This window comes from Macrobrachium rosenbergii, chromosome 8 (genome assembly GCF_040412425.1).
Source record: "Macrobrachium rosenbergii isolate ZJJX-2024 chromosome 8, ASM4041242v1, whole genome shotgun sequence".
Lineage (NCBI taxonomy): Eukaryota > Metazoa > Arthropoda > Malacostraca > Decapoda > Palaemonidae > Macrobrachium > Macrobrachium rosenbergii.
Window position 1 is genome coordinate 48351056 of NC_089748.1, and position 18813 is coordinate 48369868.

The window sequence follows — 18813 nt, forward strand, 5'->3', positions numbered from 1 at the left end:
TTTTCATTTTCGTCTGTATTTAAAATCTAAATGGAAGGAAGAAACACTGAAATGAAGTACTGTAAATGTTTTTCTAGCATTTGAGATCAATTATATTAGATTTTAAAGTTTACATGATAATGTGCTATTTATTTTAATGGAAAGCTATATGAAGCAAGTACAGTTTTATTTCATCCAGGCTTCAGTCTAGGAAAGTCATGTTATTTTATTATAATCTACCACAGTAAACAATTGTCCTTCAATGAAGATTAAAGCTTACTAAGAGTCTATACTACCCTATTGCAGAATGATGGCAGCAATATATTGGTTAGGGTAGATAAATGTGGATGGGTTGGGATGAATGGAATATGCCCTTGACGATTACAAATTGTAGCACTGCATAACTTCATGGAATAATTCAGTTTTCCTATGTGCACCTTGTATTTCTATTAATATCAAATTTATTTAAGATTATACACAAGGGGAGCAGACACTTCCCTGCAGTTGTAACCCACATTACTAATTAAGGAATAGGAACACACTAGAAGGGAAAGCCCACATAAAAAGAAACAAAACAGCCATCACGCAGAGAGCATTCACTCAATTTACTCGCAATACTAATTGGATAAAATCCTATGACAGTGAAGTAACTTTGAATTACATATACTGTACTGTACTCGGAACAAGAGACCGCACTTACCCAAGGCCGCCTAAACCTGAAAAAGATACATAACATGAGATAAATAAAATATCAATTTAACGTCAACAACTTAGTTTACCAGCCCCCACCAAAACTTTTGGCATTAAAACATCCTCCTCCTCCCTGTTTGCCACGATGTTCCAGTCTTATGGGAGACATCCTTACCCAACATTGGGTGTTATGTTCTACCTAGCAAGGGGAAGGGGAATTTGCTCCCTTGAATTCTCTTAACCTTGTATAAAGGGTTACATCCTAACCTAAGTTACTGCATTCTACCTGGACCCTGCATTATTCTTGCATAAATGGATGCATCCCAACCTAACCTTGATCGGCCATTCTAATATTCTCCCACAATATTTAACATTTAAACACTATCCCCACTGAAGCAGTCTGGGGGTCTGTGTGCGGATTTGCTGTTAGATATTAAGACGGGGTAGAAAGTATGTTGTAAAAGTTACTTTCCTAATCACACAGCACCTTGAAAAAGAAGCGTGGGATCAGTGTGTATGTTACCATCAAATTATTTTTAAATGTTTTCATTTCTCATAGCGAGTAAACAAGACTCCTAGAGTAAACTAAATGTATTAAGTAAACGACTAGTGAATGAAAGTAGCTAATTATACCGCACACGATTATACCATAAGAATACTGTATCTGTCTTTCAATCTATAAACCATTATCGCCTAGTGTGACGAAAGGTTGTTTAAGGCACAAACCAGTGGAATTTAATGAGATAACGGCCAGCAAAGTTATAATCGCTTAATAACTATTTCTCCATTTTCATTTAACGTACTAATCAAATAATTCTGAAGACGCCACCATTTGATAACTTCCATGAAATAAGCTGATAAGTATTTCAATGGAAAATGTAAAACAGTAAGCTACGGGAAAAAAGTACAATACCGTGTTAGTACTTCAATTTTCATTACAGTAGGCCTACAGTATGTGTGTTTGGCATCATGCTTAACGGCTTCCATATGCTGTAGCCAACTGTAAATTACGGAGCACATTGTATGCTGAAAAGGTATGGAAATCACTCTCATCTCTTCAAAGGGATTAGTTTGGCACATTTACATTTCAAGGTGCACCAGTGAGTTAACATAAAAGATTACAAATCCTTCTTGAAATAATGTTGGGGACTGGATGGTGGATTTCCCCCCTAAATTAAGGAATTAAAGCACCATAGTACTACCCAAATGGCCTTGGCAGCTGATGGTAGTTAGCTCAACGGTCTAGGTATATACCTAGGCGTGGTTAGCTCAAGCTTGAGAAGTAGGCGATGGTAAACTGTACAAAGCAGGAAAGGTAATGCTTTGTACGGCTTGGTGGCAGCAGTTGGCGGTCGGCAGCCTTTCGCCTCAGAACTGTTTAGTGTGTCCCGTGAAATGTAAGTTACCGTCGTTATTTACAGCTATATTTTAACCAGGCTCTGCCCTCCTTAAGATTCTGGTATGTATTGCTGTATTCTGAGGTGTACAAGCTTATTGTCAATTAATACTGAAAACTCATATATATATATATATATATATATATATATATATATATATATATATATATATATATATATATATATATATATTTGTGTGTAATTTTTTCCACAATCAAGCTCCGACTTCTTAATTGAGAACAAACCACCAACATCTGATGCCTATGATATTTTAATTCCTTAAATATGGCAAAGATCCTTGTAAAATGTTTACGACGTATCCTTGTATTCTGCTCTCCCCTTTGTCAGGTTAAGTTGGAATGTCTACGAGGTTAAAGTATAGGAAGCCCATGCCGAACCCTCTTGTTTACGCAAGGTACAGCACCCTAAAATAGGTTGGGTTAGTGGAGGTAGGGTTAGGATGCATCCTCGCAGTTAGTTGTTCTTACGACATCCTTGGCCTATTGTGTGTTTTGAGATTTATACTGATTAACCAAACATGAACACTGTATTTTTCCGGCTGCTTATCTTGCGTTTATATATTACACTGTTGATGCAATTCACTCATTTCAGATTCCCGCCCCCTAAAACCCCAGTTTTCAGTGGTTCCACAAAATTGTTATTTACATGGGCTGAATCCAAACACACCCAAAGGATTGGTTTGAACCAATATCAATGGTCAAAACGCATTGAACATGGGGTAGGCATGGGGAAAATTATACTGTTGACAGGAGTGGGGCGAGAAAGTAAAATGTTACTGTACACTTTGGTAAACCTTCATTTCTGAGAGAAAGAATGTAAATGTTTGTAAACTGTAACTGTTAAATTCGGTCTTGAAAAAAAATTAAACAATACTTAAATATCACACACAGAAAAAATGTATGTAGTGTGGATAAAATGTAGATAAAATACATCGTTCATGCATTTCATGAGAAATTATATCTGCGCATGCACTTTCCATGCTGGCTACTTCGACTCGCAAGGCATGATAGAAAAAAGTATGATTAATTTTTGTTGGTAGTTATATTGTGTAACATATCTTTAACTCTTTTTCTACTGTAATGATTTATAGAAAAAATAGATTCCTAAAATTTGGGTAAGCCTGGACATACGGCATTATATAGGCTGTCTTTCTAAAGGCAAATTTGTGGAAAAAAATATCAGGTCATGTAAGCATGAACATATTTACGAAATAACTTGAAATGTTACAGCATTCTTCGTTAACTGCGCAGACTATTCTTCAAGGGAAAATACGGAAGCAAGCGATTTGGCTTCTGTGACAAAGAATATTGCATACGTTTCGGCAAACTTATGGAACTGCTTTTATTGGTGCCATCACTGTCCAATAAGAACGCGTGACCACGATTAGGCTACTTTATACTTCTAGAAAACAATATGATACTCCCTGAGCTCTCAGCACAAACAATATTCACGCGATATATATATATATATATATATATATATATATATATATATATATATATATATATATATATACCAAAAAAGTAAAAATGTGATTGTCCTTGTGTCAGTCCTTACAGATATTACAATGATGTTTCATCTGACTTGTTTTGAGTCAATCTTAATTATGGTGATGATTGTTTTTTTATTGTTTTAATGACATTGTTTCGACGGGAACAACATATTTTCCAGAATAACTTATAAATGACCAACGCCTCCAAAGCCGCGTGTCGCAAATGGTCTCTGTGAAATTATGCGGCCACTTGTGTTTTCCTTTGTCAGAAACTTAAAAAAAAAAGACGATCGGGGAAATATGCCATGAGGTGCAATATGTCCAGATGTTTTAAGGAAATATTTATTTTTTTGAAGCAGAATGCAACAAATGCTACAAAGCTGGATTAAGCTAGTTTAGGGCACATAGCTTATGTTATGACAGACCATATGTTTTTAACGCGCACACACGATAGAACACACACAGCAATTATATTTTTTTTATTTTCTGTAGAGTCATGTACAGCAGACGTGTATAATATAAAGAAAACATAACTCAAAATGTTGTTTGTTAGCTTTTCTGCTACAGAGAACGGTAAACCGAGTTTTAGAAGATAAATGATAGTTTAATCCCGAAGCCCGTGAAAAAGCCAGGCCAAAAGCATATGACACATTACCTACTATGCAAATCCGGCACTGCGTGGTTATTTTTGTTTCACGTGATGCAAGCAACATTTTTTTTTAATAATGATGATGCTACACTCGTAAGTGCATGCCCTTACTCCATATGCAGAGAACTCACAAATGCTAAATTTCAAGAACAACGAAAATTTTATGGTCTTTTAATTAAATTTTGTTTGAGGTGGCTTCATTACTAATTTGTTATAGAGCAATGTCGCATGTGAGTCGAATGCAAATCTTAGGCGACTGATTATAAACATACGTGCAAACAAAGGAGAAAAATATTGAGGAGAAATAATCTAGAGCAAACTACAATGTTTACCGAACAATGTCGATATGAAGGAATCATTAGAGGGGGCTATTAGGGGACAAACTTATTTTGCATCCACCATCTACATTTCACTTCCATAAGAATGGTTGACGTTTAATCCCTTCATAATTTTATACCTTGGTTTTCACAGACAATTTAAGTCCTTCCAAATGTATTGCACACACCTCATTCTACCACCATCCATTACTTTTAAGCATAAATACAAATCCAGATCAACTGCTCCCATTCTTCCACCATCCATATTAGCATTCATTTCTTCATTTTCTTAGTTTCAGTTTACTCTCAGAACCTTACTCTTGCCCACTTCCACTATTAAAGTACTCATGGAAATACTGTAAAAAATTTGTCATTAGTGTCTGAAATTTTTCTTAAATATCCCCATTAAACACTGTAGCCTATCATTTGCAATATCAACTTGAACCCTGACTTCTGACATCACTCTAATCACAAAGAAATTGAATAGTCACAAAGGCAACACAGCATATAGTGTCAGACCTACTTTTACTTCGTACCAATCACGTAAATTTGTAGAATTTATGATTGCTAGACAAAATGCTTATCCTGGACTATGATGATAATGGTCAGCCACAACAAAGAGGGATTGTAATTCACTAAAGTAATCGGGTAGAACAAAAGATAAAGTACATCGTTTCTTGAAGTGGCCTGTGCTTTGCAAAATGCATTGCAGTTGATCTCCCTTGCTATGCCAGAAAATAGAAAATTTCTCACGTGATTAAGCCGTTTTAAGAAGAATATGTTTATATGTCACTCAAAACGTAGGTTACATCGTAACAAACATTATTTACTGAACTATTCCTTTACAGCCTTTCCTCCTCCTAGATGTGCCTCACAAACCTTGATTGGACATAAATTCCCAGGTGCCTTCTATTCTCGACCTCATATTTGCCCTCTTGTACCTTCAAAAATCGTTTCCCCCAGTATTCACAGCCTCACACAACACTTTCCGCTCTTGCATCATCCTGACTCACTTCTGTGCTCAGCATTTAACAAATCTTAAGAATAGTCACTCACCGGCTAAGAACGGCGTTCACTTCAAACTCCATCTCTCCATTTTCATCTTTTATCCTGAGATCCATTAGTTCAATTTGTTCAATAACATCTCCCAATGAACTAGTTATTCTTAGAGTTCTTATTCACGTTTCCCATGTGTTGCCATCATTACTTTTATTTTCTCTCACGGCTTGACTACTATATCCGTCCTCCTCTATACTTCCACACGATCTCATCTTTCATTCAGCTGGATCTCTAATAAGACAAATTTTCCCCTCAATAAAAGTTTTATTTCCTCATCTCACGAATTTGATTTTATACCCGTGTTTTCTCCAATACTTACCCCTCCCCACCTCGAATTTTAAGCAGTCTTTACCTATAGTGCTTTCCTAGGTTACTATATAATATATATATATATATATATATATATATATATATATATATATATATATATATATATATATATATATATATATATATATATATATATAATGCAAAAGGACTATGAAAAAGCTAAAATTACGTTGTTTTTAAAAGGGGTAGGACGTGCTATACAAGGTGCTTTGCAGTGCTGCAGTCGATGTAATTTTCTGTATAGAAAACATGAAAATTCTCATCTGTCGATGTCATTCATTCAGGTAAGATATTTCGATGTATTTAAAATATTTAAAATATATGTTACAGGGTGTTGTAGAAGAATGACGTCAGATGACGTCACTGACAGCAGAAGTTACGTCATAATAAACAATCTCACATGTGGTCAGTGTCAAGAAGACCCAGAGAATTAGGCACTTTTATTTAGGTTGAGGTCGTATTTTTATGTTAATTTGTGAGTCAACAATGGCCGATCTCATCAAGATGAGAGTGAGCGATGTTTTGCAGTGTAGTATACTCAACTGGTACGAAAATTTTAAAGAATACACAATACAGAGGTAAGTGTATTTGTAAAAGCACTTATAGGCTAGACAATTCAGGCCTGATGCCCAAAAACGCGAATTATTGATCCATGTTTCTTTCAACCCAAATAAAAGTTGCACATTATTATTAAGAGAGACATTTATTTACTTATAGTTTGCGTTATTGCATATCTGCATGGTTTACAGAGCTTAGGGTCAGGTTGGAGCAGGAGCCTTGGAGGACTGATTATCGGAGCACCATGCCATGGTCCTAACTTGACATGGTTAGGACCTGGTGACCTAGGTTAGGTTAGGCTGTGTATGTCATTGGGTTATGATTTTTCATGGTTTATTTCAATTTTTTGTTGGTAAATTTGGTTAAATTTAACTTAAAATTTATCATATTTGGAATCTGAAAATATAGGTTAATTTTTCTGTGTTTTAATGTGTTTTTTGAATGTTTTTGTGACATTTGTTTCATTAGCACATGACTTAACCAACTAAACCTAACCTGACCCAACATATGGTATGAGATCATTACCATAGTGCACAGTTTGGTATTTCTTAGTAATAGATACACCACGGGTATTTAGTGAGAAATGGCAGTTTCTTATAGTATTTTGGTTGCTTATTTACAATTCAACGTTATTTTTTGGCGGTCGGCTGTAATTAACCTGTAATTGTCCCCCGAAGTCCATCCAACAAGGGGTTTCCTAAAGCGATCTTCACAAGACAGAGCACGGCTACGTCTGTTTCGAACGGTTCATATCCCGTCCGGCAAGTGCAGTACCTTGGAAACTGGTTTTTTCAACACTTTTAGGGCTTCTGACACTGGCGATGCATTTGTTTGTTGTCGGCCAAATGGAATGTCCCTTCGCCGTGTTTAGTACTGGCCCAGGGGAGGGGGGGGAGTTACCCATACGTTAACAAGTTATTGCACTTGCCAGACGGGATATGAACCGTTCGAAGCAGATGTACTGGTGCTCTGTCTTGTGAAGATCGCGTATGGAAACACCAGATTCCCATCGGGGTCCCCTTTACCGTAGGGTAGAGTTCAAAGGTAAATTGTAAGTTAATTACAGCCGACCACCAAAAAGTAACGTTAAATTGTTAATAAGCATCCAAAATACTATAAGAAACTGCCATTTCTCGCTAAATACCCGCCGTGTACCTATAACTTAGTTCTACCCACAGTTTTAGTTTGAAAACAGTTCATGACAAAGGTGTTAATCTGCATGAGAACTATCAATGAAATTAATGTAATTCTATTTTACTTGCATTGTGTTTTCACCGCCCAAAAACCCTGCTTTCCCACTGTGGTCCCCGAAATGTGGGATGTAAATGTTGGGTCCACCATCTCTTAAGAGCACTCTTATGCTAATGAGACGAATGTCAGAAACATTCAAAGCAAAATATAGGGAAATGTTTGCAGTCCAAAATGCAATAATAGTTTATAGAGAAATACCACTAACTGATTTGTTGTTAAGACTGCAAATAGTGAATAACACTCTAGGAAAGTAACCTATTCTAACCTCACCTTAGACATGAGGTGGTGATATTTCTGACTCCCACCTTTCCCCAAAGGAATTCCTGTTAACTTATATGTTAGCTTAACCCTGCCTTCAATGCTTTGCATGTGTAATGCTCATTAGGTGGTTGCTCATATTTGGTATGCTGGACCTAATTATAAACTTGCCCTTTAGCATATTATGACAGTAGGTTACTGTAATTATTTTTACAACAGGCAAGAAATTGGAAAATTATAATTTTCTTGTTGAGTGCATACTAGGCAAATGCAGCTAGCTCAAAAGTGGCCAACCAGCTCGGCATTGGATATAGTTTGCTTAGGCTGTTTGGAGTGTGTGACGAATTAAGGATAAAGCTCTTTTATTTTAAGAAAAATAACAACACCTAAGCTTCTGTTTTAAAGTGAGCTCAGATTTCCCATCATTATAAGGGAAAATATCCATTTTTTCCAGCAAATGTTAAGTGGCTCAGACTTTACAAATATTTGTGTGCTGGTCAAATAATTGATTTTTATCATAATGTATCACCTAAAGCCTGAGATTGCAGAGGGTCACGTTCAATTTATTAAAGAGAGAGAGAGAGAGGGGGGCGGCGGGGGGGGATGGTTAACATGATTGCAGAGGGTCACGTTCGATTTATTAAAGAGAGAGAGAGAGAAAGAGAGAGAGAGAGGTGGTTAACAACTCATAGAAGCAGACATTGAATAGGACGATGAGTACCAACAAAATTTATGAATGTTTTTCATATTAAATGATAGATAGTCTTGCTTATTAGTTACTTTCCCTTACTTATCCAAAGGGGGAAAACATTGCAGTCATGCCCTTGACTGCCAAAAGGAAAAACAGTGTGTTTATCCCCCGACGTCCAGTGATGCTTTTTAATTTGCAGTTTATAGTGAACATTTTTTTTTAAATTAAATATTGACACATTGATTTGATTGATTTATGATTATTTGGAAAGTCGCTTTTTATCTCTTCTGATAATTTTTATTAGGTTATTCATCTTTAAATTTTGAACTTACAGCTTGATTCTCCCGTTACCACAAGATGTATTAGCCTATCTCAAGGAGAAAGGAACAGTTGTTCTTCCTCAAGGTTGTCACCCAGGGCAGCTTGGGAGTAGCAGTATTGGCGATGATGATGATGATGATGAATGGGATTCATATGAAAACCAGGAAGAGGAGGAGGTGAGTGAAGTAGATTTGGTAATTTTTTTTATAATGAATAGATTCCCAGTGGCACAAAATGTTAATTTTTGCAAATACATGTACATTTTAAAGTTAACCTAGCCTACCTTAAATAGGTTAGTAGGTTAGGCCATAAATAAAGTCTATATCTCAGCAAGTGCCAGAGTACAGTATTCATTAGAACCCAATGAGTGTTTGGAATTAATTTTAAACGAGCACCAAACTGCAATGTTTTGCAAAATGAATCATCTTGCAATTGAGCTGTTTATCTATAAATCACAGTCTATAAGTTGAGTAGTCAAGATCTTTGCATTCCCACAGGCAATGCTAATAACTAAAAGTGGTAGTCCACAAAGTCAGAGCACTCCTCTGTTTTATATACAGGTACTTGCTAATGTTAGTCTACCTTGGCTGATTTTGTATTTGAGAGATATATGTCATGAGTTGTTGGAATATTATTCATTGGTACCAGAAGAGAAGAGATTTGGAATAATTATCTACTACATCATAACTCGGTTATCATGTCTGGCACTGTCAAGAGACAGAGACTTCTAGTGTTAGTAAGTGCACTTCTTTTCTTAGTCAGAATACTTATCTAATACAAATATCTTGATGTATGCTTCATATATTTTTACCATAATTTGTACATTCCTGACTCCTAACAGCCCTCCAAGCACTTTACTGGATCCAAGAGGCGCACACAAGCACTTTGGGGTATGCAGCATCTTGGCGTCCAACTGAAAAGCAATTCAGGCATATATATGACTAACATGGGTTGTTTTAGTCCAGTAAGCCATGCTGCCTCACATAAACATGACTTAAAATTGAGGTTGGTTGAGACACATGGATCCAGATGGCACAAAAGTGGAGAGGTTGCCTTCAGTTTAATTGACAAAAGACTGGAGAACATGGGAATATTTGGGACAGACGTAGCAGCGTATACTGCATGTGGTTTATATGAAAACACTTTGTGTTAAAATGACATAGTTGGAGGATCTAGAGTATTTTTTTTTTTATCACTGTAGTTGTACATCATCTGAATTTTACTCATTGTGAGTAACAATGTATACTTTTCATCAGGCATTATCATAATAGTATATACTTGTTTTTCTTCAGGCTGTTGCTCCAGACTTGAAAGAATTTAACAAGGAAATTGAAAGTGCTATAAGTGTCCTTGGCGGTAGTGTATTTCCAAAGCTGAACTTCAGTGCTCCACAGGTAATTATTTATTAATAATTAATCAGCAATACAAAAGTAACCTTTAATTTATCGTTCTTTTTAGAACCCAGTAAAATGTTGTAATTCCCATGATTCTTTTGGAATATGTTTTTTTAACGTGTGTTGTAAATTTCTATGCTGCCATAGACTAACCTATAATTGTTGTCCTTACCTGCACAAATGGTATTTTCTGTAAGTCAGTGCTATAATAGATTTCTATGAAATTAATACCAAACCCCCTTAATGATAACAATTTCATTAGATTTGGTACGTTGTGAGTAATTTTGCAGTGCTCTACAGTATTGCAAGGTTCTTCCTTGTACTGTAATTATAAACTGCTCACAGTAACAGTTACATATCTGATCGAAGATTGCCTTGTCACATGTCTTTTTTGTTTGTGGGTATCACCAGGACTCCAGCCTCTTTTACTTTGACAACAGTTAGACTGGCATATGTGATACTGTGAAAACCGGTTGGCACAGGTGGTTCCTTGGCAAAGGAAACTGAATCTCGGACATTGACTGTAGCTAGGAGGAGATATGTTCAATAGGCAGAAGTTTGATCAGGATGATAGTTCATCTCTTGGTCAGATCAGTGATGAGAGAGTGAAATGCAGGCACCAAGGATTTTTCACATCTGTTGTTCTCCACGGACATTAAAGACCTGAGAGTCTTGTAATGAACAGGTCATCAGAACATTTAAATTCCGCACAAGTGAACAGTGTGTTCTAACACACATTTGATCAATGCAATTCATACCTTTTCTAAAACCAGTTTGTTAATTTCTAAGCATTTTATTGGTTTGTCACTCCAGTGCATTCAGAATAGGTATGCTGAACATGTTTATTGTTTCCACATCCAGTCCAAGTCACTTTCTTTGGTATCTTTGCTATGATGCAAATTTCTTTGAGGCTTTGCGTCCACATTCCATTTTTTGCTCAACAGCAATCAGTATACAAGTTGTCATTTCGTTTTCAGTCGGTCATTTTTACAGTGACCTCACCATAGCCTAGTGCTTATCATAACCTAAGTTTCTTTATTACCGATTCTGCTTCTGTCATATCAATTAAATTATCTCCCCCCAGATCTGTTATTTATTACATCTCAAAAGTGTTCTGCCCACAATGTCTCACTTCTTGAAGATGGTATTATTGACCCATCCCTTCTTTTGGCGGGCATTTGCTCTTTTTCTTTATACCCATGGATAATTCATTAATAGTTTTCTGGGCCACCCTAACACTAGTCCCACTCCTTGAATACATGACTTTGCCAGCATCATCCACCCTTTTTTCACATTTTCTCTGTCACGTCTTCTTGCACTTCATTCAACGTCATGAACTAGACGTAAATATCTAGGTTATTCTACTGTGCATTCATGTCCTCCCGGAAATTTATATGCTGTTACATATTGCTTTGGCTAATCTTTGTGTCCTAGGACTCATGTGATTATCAGTGTTTCCACCTTGTTACTCCATATCCATATACTTCTTTACCAGTAGATTGCTTTACATTCTGAATGTTAATCCAACCCTCATTGTCTGTACATCCTTGGGTATGGTTTCCAGAACTGAAGATCTATATATTCATACAAAGTAAATCATATACAAAGAGCTCATTTCTTCATTCTTATTGTGTTGCATCAAATCTCTGCAAACAGTGAAGGGATAGCAACTACCTACCAATGGGTAAAGCATGCATGTGCAAGTAATTGCGCTTAGCTGTTTTGCTCACTTGACGCAAGAGACATTTATATTATTTATGGGTTGTGAAAAAAAAAATGTTTTGTTACAAAAACTTCATTGTCATTTTGTGTAATCACAGATTTTACCAGTACTGTACTATATTTTACTATACAGTAATTAGTTTAACAAGAACAAATACTGCTTGCATTCATTTGTAAGCTTTTTATTGATTTAAATTTTATGTAGCAGAGGCCTTTTTTCTCTTAAATATTTCAAATTGTGATGTTTATTTAAGGTGTTTATTTGACTTTTTGCAGGATGCTAGATGGATTGGTTTTAATTACTCCCTAAAAAGTACATCACCTGGTGATATTTATCTTCTTTTAAAGAGCAGCTGCTTCATAACTCATGATCTCTGCACACCATTCAAGGTACAGTTTACTATATCAATTAAGGTTTTAAGGAAAAAGAAAAGCTTAGTGCTAAGTGCATGTATGAGCTAGACATAGGGTGTTAGCATGATTTATGTTTTCATTTTTAGTTGTGGCCTATTCTTTTTCCATCACTTTCCTTATTGGTTGTCTGTCTTGGAGTCTATAAGGAATTAGGTTCATTTCAGTAGCCATAACATTTAATGGATGTGGGAAATCTGAACATGTTATCATTTTTCTGTCACAAAAATCACCAATATATTAACTGATGAAGCTCAGGTAGCATGTTAGGTAGCTCAGTTGCAAAAGCATTTATATTTGATGAATTTGGAAGCAGTATGCAATCTCTGGAGGTAGTTTTGTTGGTAATTGTGGGAGATCAGCAAACCAATTTTTACGCAAGACAGGTGATAGAAACAGAAGATATCATTAGACTGAGGAAGAATAAAATAGTTTTTCTTGATGATGTGGTTAAGTAAAGTCGAGCAAGTACGTGGGTATGTGGATGTAACGGGAATGGTGTAGGTTGAAGGTACTAATATTTATTAAATGTAAAAGAAAATGCAGTGTGATTTACTGAGGTTTACAAAATGTAAATTGAGAGGGTTTTTGATGCCTAAATTAATAATTATTAAAAGCAATGAGATAAAGGAGGAACATGTTGGTGTTATCTTCTCCAAGGGCTACAGCTTTTTCTGTTACCACATTACTGAAGGGTCTTGTTGATCCAAAGTCCATGAGCTTTAGCTCTAAATACCATATATCCACCCATCCATTTTTTGTTGTTTTTGCTAAATATAGATTTATGAAGTTGTGAGGTCAGTAAGAAAAGATTTACAACAGTTTGGATAAAATAGAAAAAGAACGTTAACTGTTGGTAAATAAGAATATCCTACTAGTAAGCAATTAGAATTTTATAACTGTATAAAGGTATTACTAACAGGACGTAGGTACTTGCAAATAAAAATAGTTAATTTTGAAAGTGTTTGATTGCTGGAATTCTATGTAAATATCATAATGAAAATGTTGAAGTCACTTACTTATGCATATAATGAGAAGTGGAGGGCTGATAGTCAGAAAAGTATTAGATAAGTAAGTAGCAGATGATGACTGAAATGAGATGGGGAAATCATGCAGGAAGTGCTGAAGACAAAAAGGTGCAAAGAAACCTAATTGGCTTCCAAAGGGGAAAACCTAATGTAACCAAGCAAATCTTTTAAGACAGATAAAGAATTAGTTTTATGAGTCACTCTTGGGGAAAACTGTCTATATTTGCAGGTGGAGGTAACCATGTATAGTAAAGGGAAACTTCAAAAAAAAGTATTTCGTGCCTTTGATGTGTCATTCACCATCTTCATGCTTATGAGCTGGATAGTGGTCATGCCATCATTACCAATATGGACAGCAGTGTCCAGTTGATACATTCAGCTGGAAACTGTAAAATTGTTTTACAGTGCTTATTTATTCTTGTTATGGAAATAATGAAATTCTGATTTTACAGGATTGTGTGGATAAGGATGAAGTGGACACTAGTGTTAATTATTGTTTAGTCTTGAGAGAATGGATGGACATTAACCCAGCCCATGAGTTTCGTTGTTTCGTCAAAGATCAAGAACTCGTTGGTGAGTTAGAACATTGATTTTGTTTGCTTTGGGTTTTTGACAAAATTCTGGTGTTTATGACTTGTAAATACAGTGTGTAAAACTCTCTCTCTCTCTCTCTCTCTCTCTCTCTCTCTCTCTCTCTCTCTCTCTCTCTCTCTCTCTCTCTCTCACACACACAGAGGTTCAAGTACTGCAAATTGATGGAAATATTCAGAATACTTAAAGGTTTAAATAACATAGAAACTCTGTACTTCAAGAATTTTGTAGTTTTGAAAATTACCCTGTTGGCTTGGTTTTACAAGACCTTTTTGACTTTTTCAGTAAATATTTTTGATAGTGATGTTAGGCAGCATGTGGAAATACAGTACAATCACTCTTGTCAAACTATACTTGTTAATTTCCTGAAAGGCTATTCATAGATGCACATGAAAAATATTTAAATCAAATAGTAAAAGAACATTAGCGTGGTCATACAGGTATCCTGTTTTTTATAGTATAAGTTTTTTCTACTGTGCTTGACTCTGTAGAGGTACTAAAACTGTTTTGCAGCTTCCTTTCAATATCAGCACTTCAGAAATGTAATTTTGCTAGAGCCTTTCTTTTAAGTTTTCAGAATAATGTTCTCCATTTCATTTATTTCAGGTATTTCTCAAAGGGATGTTACTCAGAGCTTTTCATCAGTTGTCCAAGACAACCATAACATCCGCCATGACATCATCCAGTTTTGGAATGAAAGGATCAAGGATAAGTTTTCCCTGGTTAATTGTGAGTACATCACTTATAATTTAGACTATTTAGTATTGTGTTTATGAAACTTAACTAACTTTAATTGTTAAACTTAGGCCAGTAACATCAGCCGATTATATTTTCTTTTCTCGTGTAAGGGCTACAGTACTAAGTCATAGCACTTTCAGAGCTGTACAAGATATGAAGATGAAGATTTTTGTTTTTGTTTTGATGTCATGTCGTTTTTACATGTTTCCTATTAGCATTTTGGCATTTTGTTTATTTGTCTTTAGAATATGTGCTCTGTTTCCTGAAGAATTGAATTTTTTTTTTTTTTTTTTTTTTTTTTTTTTTTTTTTTTTCCTGTCCCCACCAGCCAACCCAGATGTAAAAGAGTACTCTTGTCACTGGGAATTAATGGGGTTGGAAGTTACGGTTACCCTACTGCACTAGACCACAGCCTAGTACAGGGTATACAGATTGCTCTACACAACCTGACTCAGGCACAACTTGTGGAATTTCATTTTTGTATAATTATCATTTACAGGTTGACCATCACTAATCCGGCAATCAGTAGTCCGGAACAATCAGTAATCCGGCACAAATTTCGGCTAGAGTAATTTCTGATGTTTCCGCACTAATTTTCAAATCTCCCGGGTTGCTGCGCTAACTCACTCGCCGGCTGCTTCGATTTGGTGGTGCAGTGTGCTGCATCAACAAACTGGTAGCCTAGCCTACATTATACTGAACTCTATTCACATATTAACAGTATTATACAAACATCAACATAACGAATGTGTATCTTTTTCATGGATCTCTTAAAAAGTTATGCTTTACTACATTGTTTCCAGTTGCGTATATTCTCATATTGCTTTTGTATTATAAATTGCGATCCATGTTTTGTTTTGGGAATCGATATCACGGTATTTATTTCACCGCATTTAACAAGTTCAAAGCGCTTTTCTTGCTTTTAGTTAACGTAAATGAATATGGATACATTATTTATTTGGGACGAGGATATTTTTCGTTGTACGAAGTGTTTTTAAGTCGAAATATAACTTAAATACGTCTCGTTGTGAAATCAATTTAGCTATTTTTTCGTTAATATGTGACGCTCGTGGGAATCGCGGCTTGCCGTTTTGGGGGCATGTATTTTTTGAGTAAAAAAAAAAACTCAAGATTCCGTTCGCTATTTTCTCTTGATTTCATCATAATACGAGCTTTACGTATTTATCTTTTATCGACGTGAAAACAGTAGTAATTTGTATTCTTTCATGCCCAGTAGTTTTGATTAAAATACATCCTCTCCAGTTTTATTTACGGTCGAGTTTCATCCATGTTGCCGATGCACGATAATTTATAGTCATTGGCAGCTTGAACATTGTTTTCTCAGCTTCAGCTACAACTTGCAGCTTAAAGTTACTGTAGCAGTATATTTCCCTGGCGATCTTTTCTCCAAACCGAATAAAGGTATAGTGTAAAAAAGATATCAGTCCTATTGTACAGTACTTAACGTCATTTGTAACATAACTACAGTAATTGTGTATTACCGTACGATGGTTGAAATACAAGCACAACAGTTGTTATCCGAAACGATTATTAGCAAAACAAGTTTCCCGTTCGGTTGTTTATGGCTGTACGCATTTACGCAAGAGTATAACGTTACTAACAATACTTTTATCATTCTCTTTTACTTTTTTAACTAGCAGTTGGAATAAAGAGATGGAGGAAAAGAAGTTGGTCTCTCTCGCTATCTGCGCCTGCTACGAAATCTAAAAATATTTCCTAAATATTTTTAGATCGGGTATTAATTGCTAACCCCATCGTGAACTCAAATATTGTAAGTCGAATTATCGTAACTCGAGCACTACCTGTATTTGATAATTGTCTTTTCTTTATTAACCAACTTGTACTGATTTATGGGATATTTTAATTCTAGGATGAGGTGCTTAGCTACTGTGTTTCGTGTATTCTAGCCTAATAAATGGCTAATCCGGCACCCTCTACGTCCCAATGATGCCGGATTAGTGATGGTCAACCTGTACATTGAAATTAATGGTAAATGCAATACAGTGGTGGTTTTCCATGCTTGCATAGTGTTTTCCATACTAATATTATTTTATCTTGTAATATTCAAATAGAAACATTATTACTATATTATAATACTGTACTTTATTACAAATTAACTCTTCGAATGGCTATAATTTGGTACAGTCAGGGAAAAGACTCCTTTTACCCCCTGCGTTCACTTGACACGCTAAATGGCAACGCTGCTTTTGTTTATGTAGTAGAAACTGTCGAAAATATGAATGAATTCTCTGTCTCAAACGCAAGCCTTATTGGTGGAGACGTTTCCTTACCTGTTAGCATATATTCACTTGATTATTTCAAAAGAAACAAAATTACCTGACAAAGAAAAAAGTTTACGAACAAACTACAACGTGATTCATGGTTTTATGTGATATTTTTATGATTATATAAGACGTTGTATCAGAGAGAAAATATATAACGTAATATTATCATACACTTGCGTTTCGCTCTTGAGACTGACGTAGGAAATAGAGGTGGAGGGACGGGGGGGTGGGGGAGCCGGAAGAGGGAAGGAGTTGTTTGTAAGGTAGAGACGATGAACTGTCGAAGCATGTATAGCACCGTTAACGATTTTTCATCTAACTCCTAAACGTTTTGAAGCTAGTTCTGATTTCCCATTGAAACTTTAAATAATGTAGCTACTTCTGTCAAACTTTATAATAAAAGTATAGTTTTCTTATTCAATTTTTTAACAGTGGTTTGCATTAGGATAAATTTAGTTATCGAATACCATAACCTTGACCAGTCCCGTTCAGTTAGCTACATTAGAGTTCAAATATTTACATAGAACGTCAAATGAATGACTGGACGTAAGGTTGCCTCTGATTGGCTGATTACAGCCAGCTATTTTCCTTTGAATATTATCTATTCTACGCTGAAAATTCCGTCAAATTTGTGTAATTCAATCGACCAGCGGAGAAAAATTTGTCCTATCTTGAACAGCCAACCTATCTGTATATCGTTATCAGAAAAGAATCAACATTTTTTGTGAGAATATGGATGAATAAATTGACTGAAAATACTAAATTCCCAACAGATACACAGGAGTTTGGAGATGATATTAATCCAAGGACACAGGTATTTGAATTAATAAAAATTTCATGAAATGTATCGGCGATCCTGATAGGAATTCTATTTTTAGACATACCTTGTAGCAGTTGTCGGATAACATTTTTTAAAGCTCATTCGTTGTGGCCAAGAATCTAGGATGTCTACCCAAGAAGGGCCAAGAGAGGTCGGCTAAGAACGAAGTTTCCTTTCCACCGACCGCTGCTGAGATCACTCGGACAACTTTTCATATGGAGTTATTTTTACTATTAACATGATTTTATTATGCCACAGTTTTGATCATAATTTATCAGCCACTTACTGTTGCTAAACGCTCTTTTACTTTCAAATTATACTTAGTTAATATTCTTTATAGCATGGATACCGGGATATAGAATGCATATCTGTTTTGTTTACCATATACAAAAATTCCATAGTGGCCTATACCAAAATAAGCTTTGTTTCCATTGTTGCACGCAAATTTCAAAGGTCTTAGTTCTTGGCTAAGACAAAATAAATATCCTTTTAAATGCGAAAAAATCATAAAAAGCAATATGTTAAATTATATATACACATATATATATATATTTTATATATATATATATATATATATATATATATATATATATATATATATATATATATATATATATATATATTATATATAGTGTGTGTGTGTATGTATATATATATATATATATATATATATATATATATATATATATATATATATATATATATATATATTTTCATACACACACACACACACACACACACAGTATATCATTCATCCCTTGAAAGAGGCCGCCTGACAGTGGTTCTCAAG

General features: G+C 35.3%; 1 protein-coding gene across 4 annotated transcripts in view; it reads left to right on the forward strand.

Moving 5' to 3' along the window:
* The first annotated feature begins 1588 nt into the window (after positions 1-1588).
* The window catches only part of LOC136840816 (translation initiation factor eIF2 assembly protein-like), a 30212-nt gene continuing 12987 nt past the window's right edge, over positions 1589-18813 (forward strand). Inside the window, exons 1-7 of one of the 4 annotated variants that reach the window (XM_067107736.1) lie at positions 1589-1703; positions 6265-6512; positions 9027-9189; positions 10306-10407; positions 12406-12519; positions 14021-14141; positions 14766-14888. In XM_067107736.1, the coding sequence (XP_066963837.1) occupies positions 6400-6512; positions 9027-9189; positions 10306-10407; positions 12406-12519; positions 14021-14141; positions 14766-14888 (736 nt within the window). In that variant the 5' untranslated portion in view covers positions 1589-1703; positions 6265-6399. Of the gene's footprint in view, positions 1704-1994; positions 2129-6117; positions 6219-6264; positions 6513-9026; positions 9190-10305; positions 10408-12405; positions 12520-14020; positions 14142-14765; positions 14889-18813 lie in introns of those variants that run through there. The other 3 variants (XM_067107735.1, XM_067107734.1, XM_067107737.1) reach the window with 3 other exon arrangements.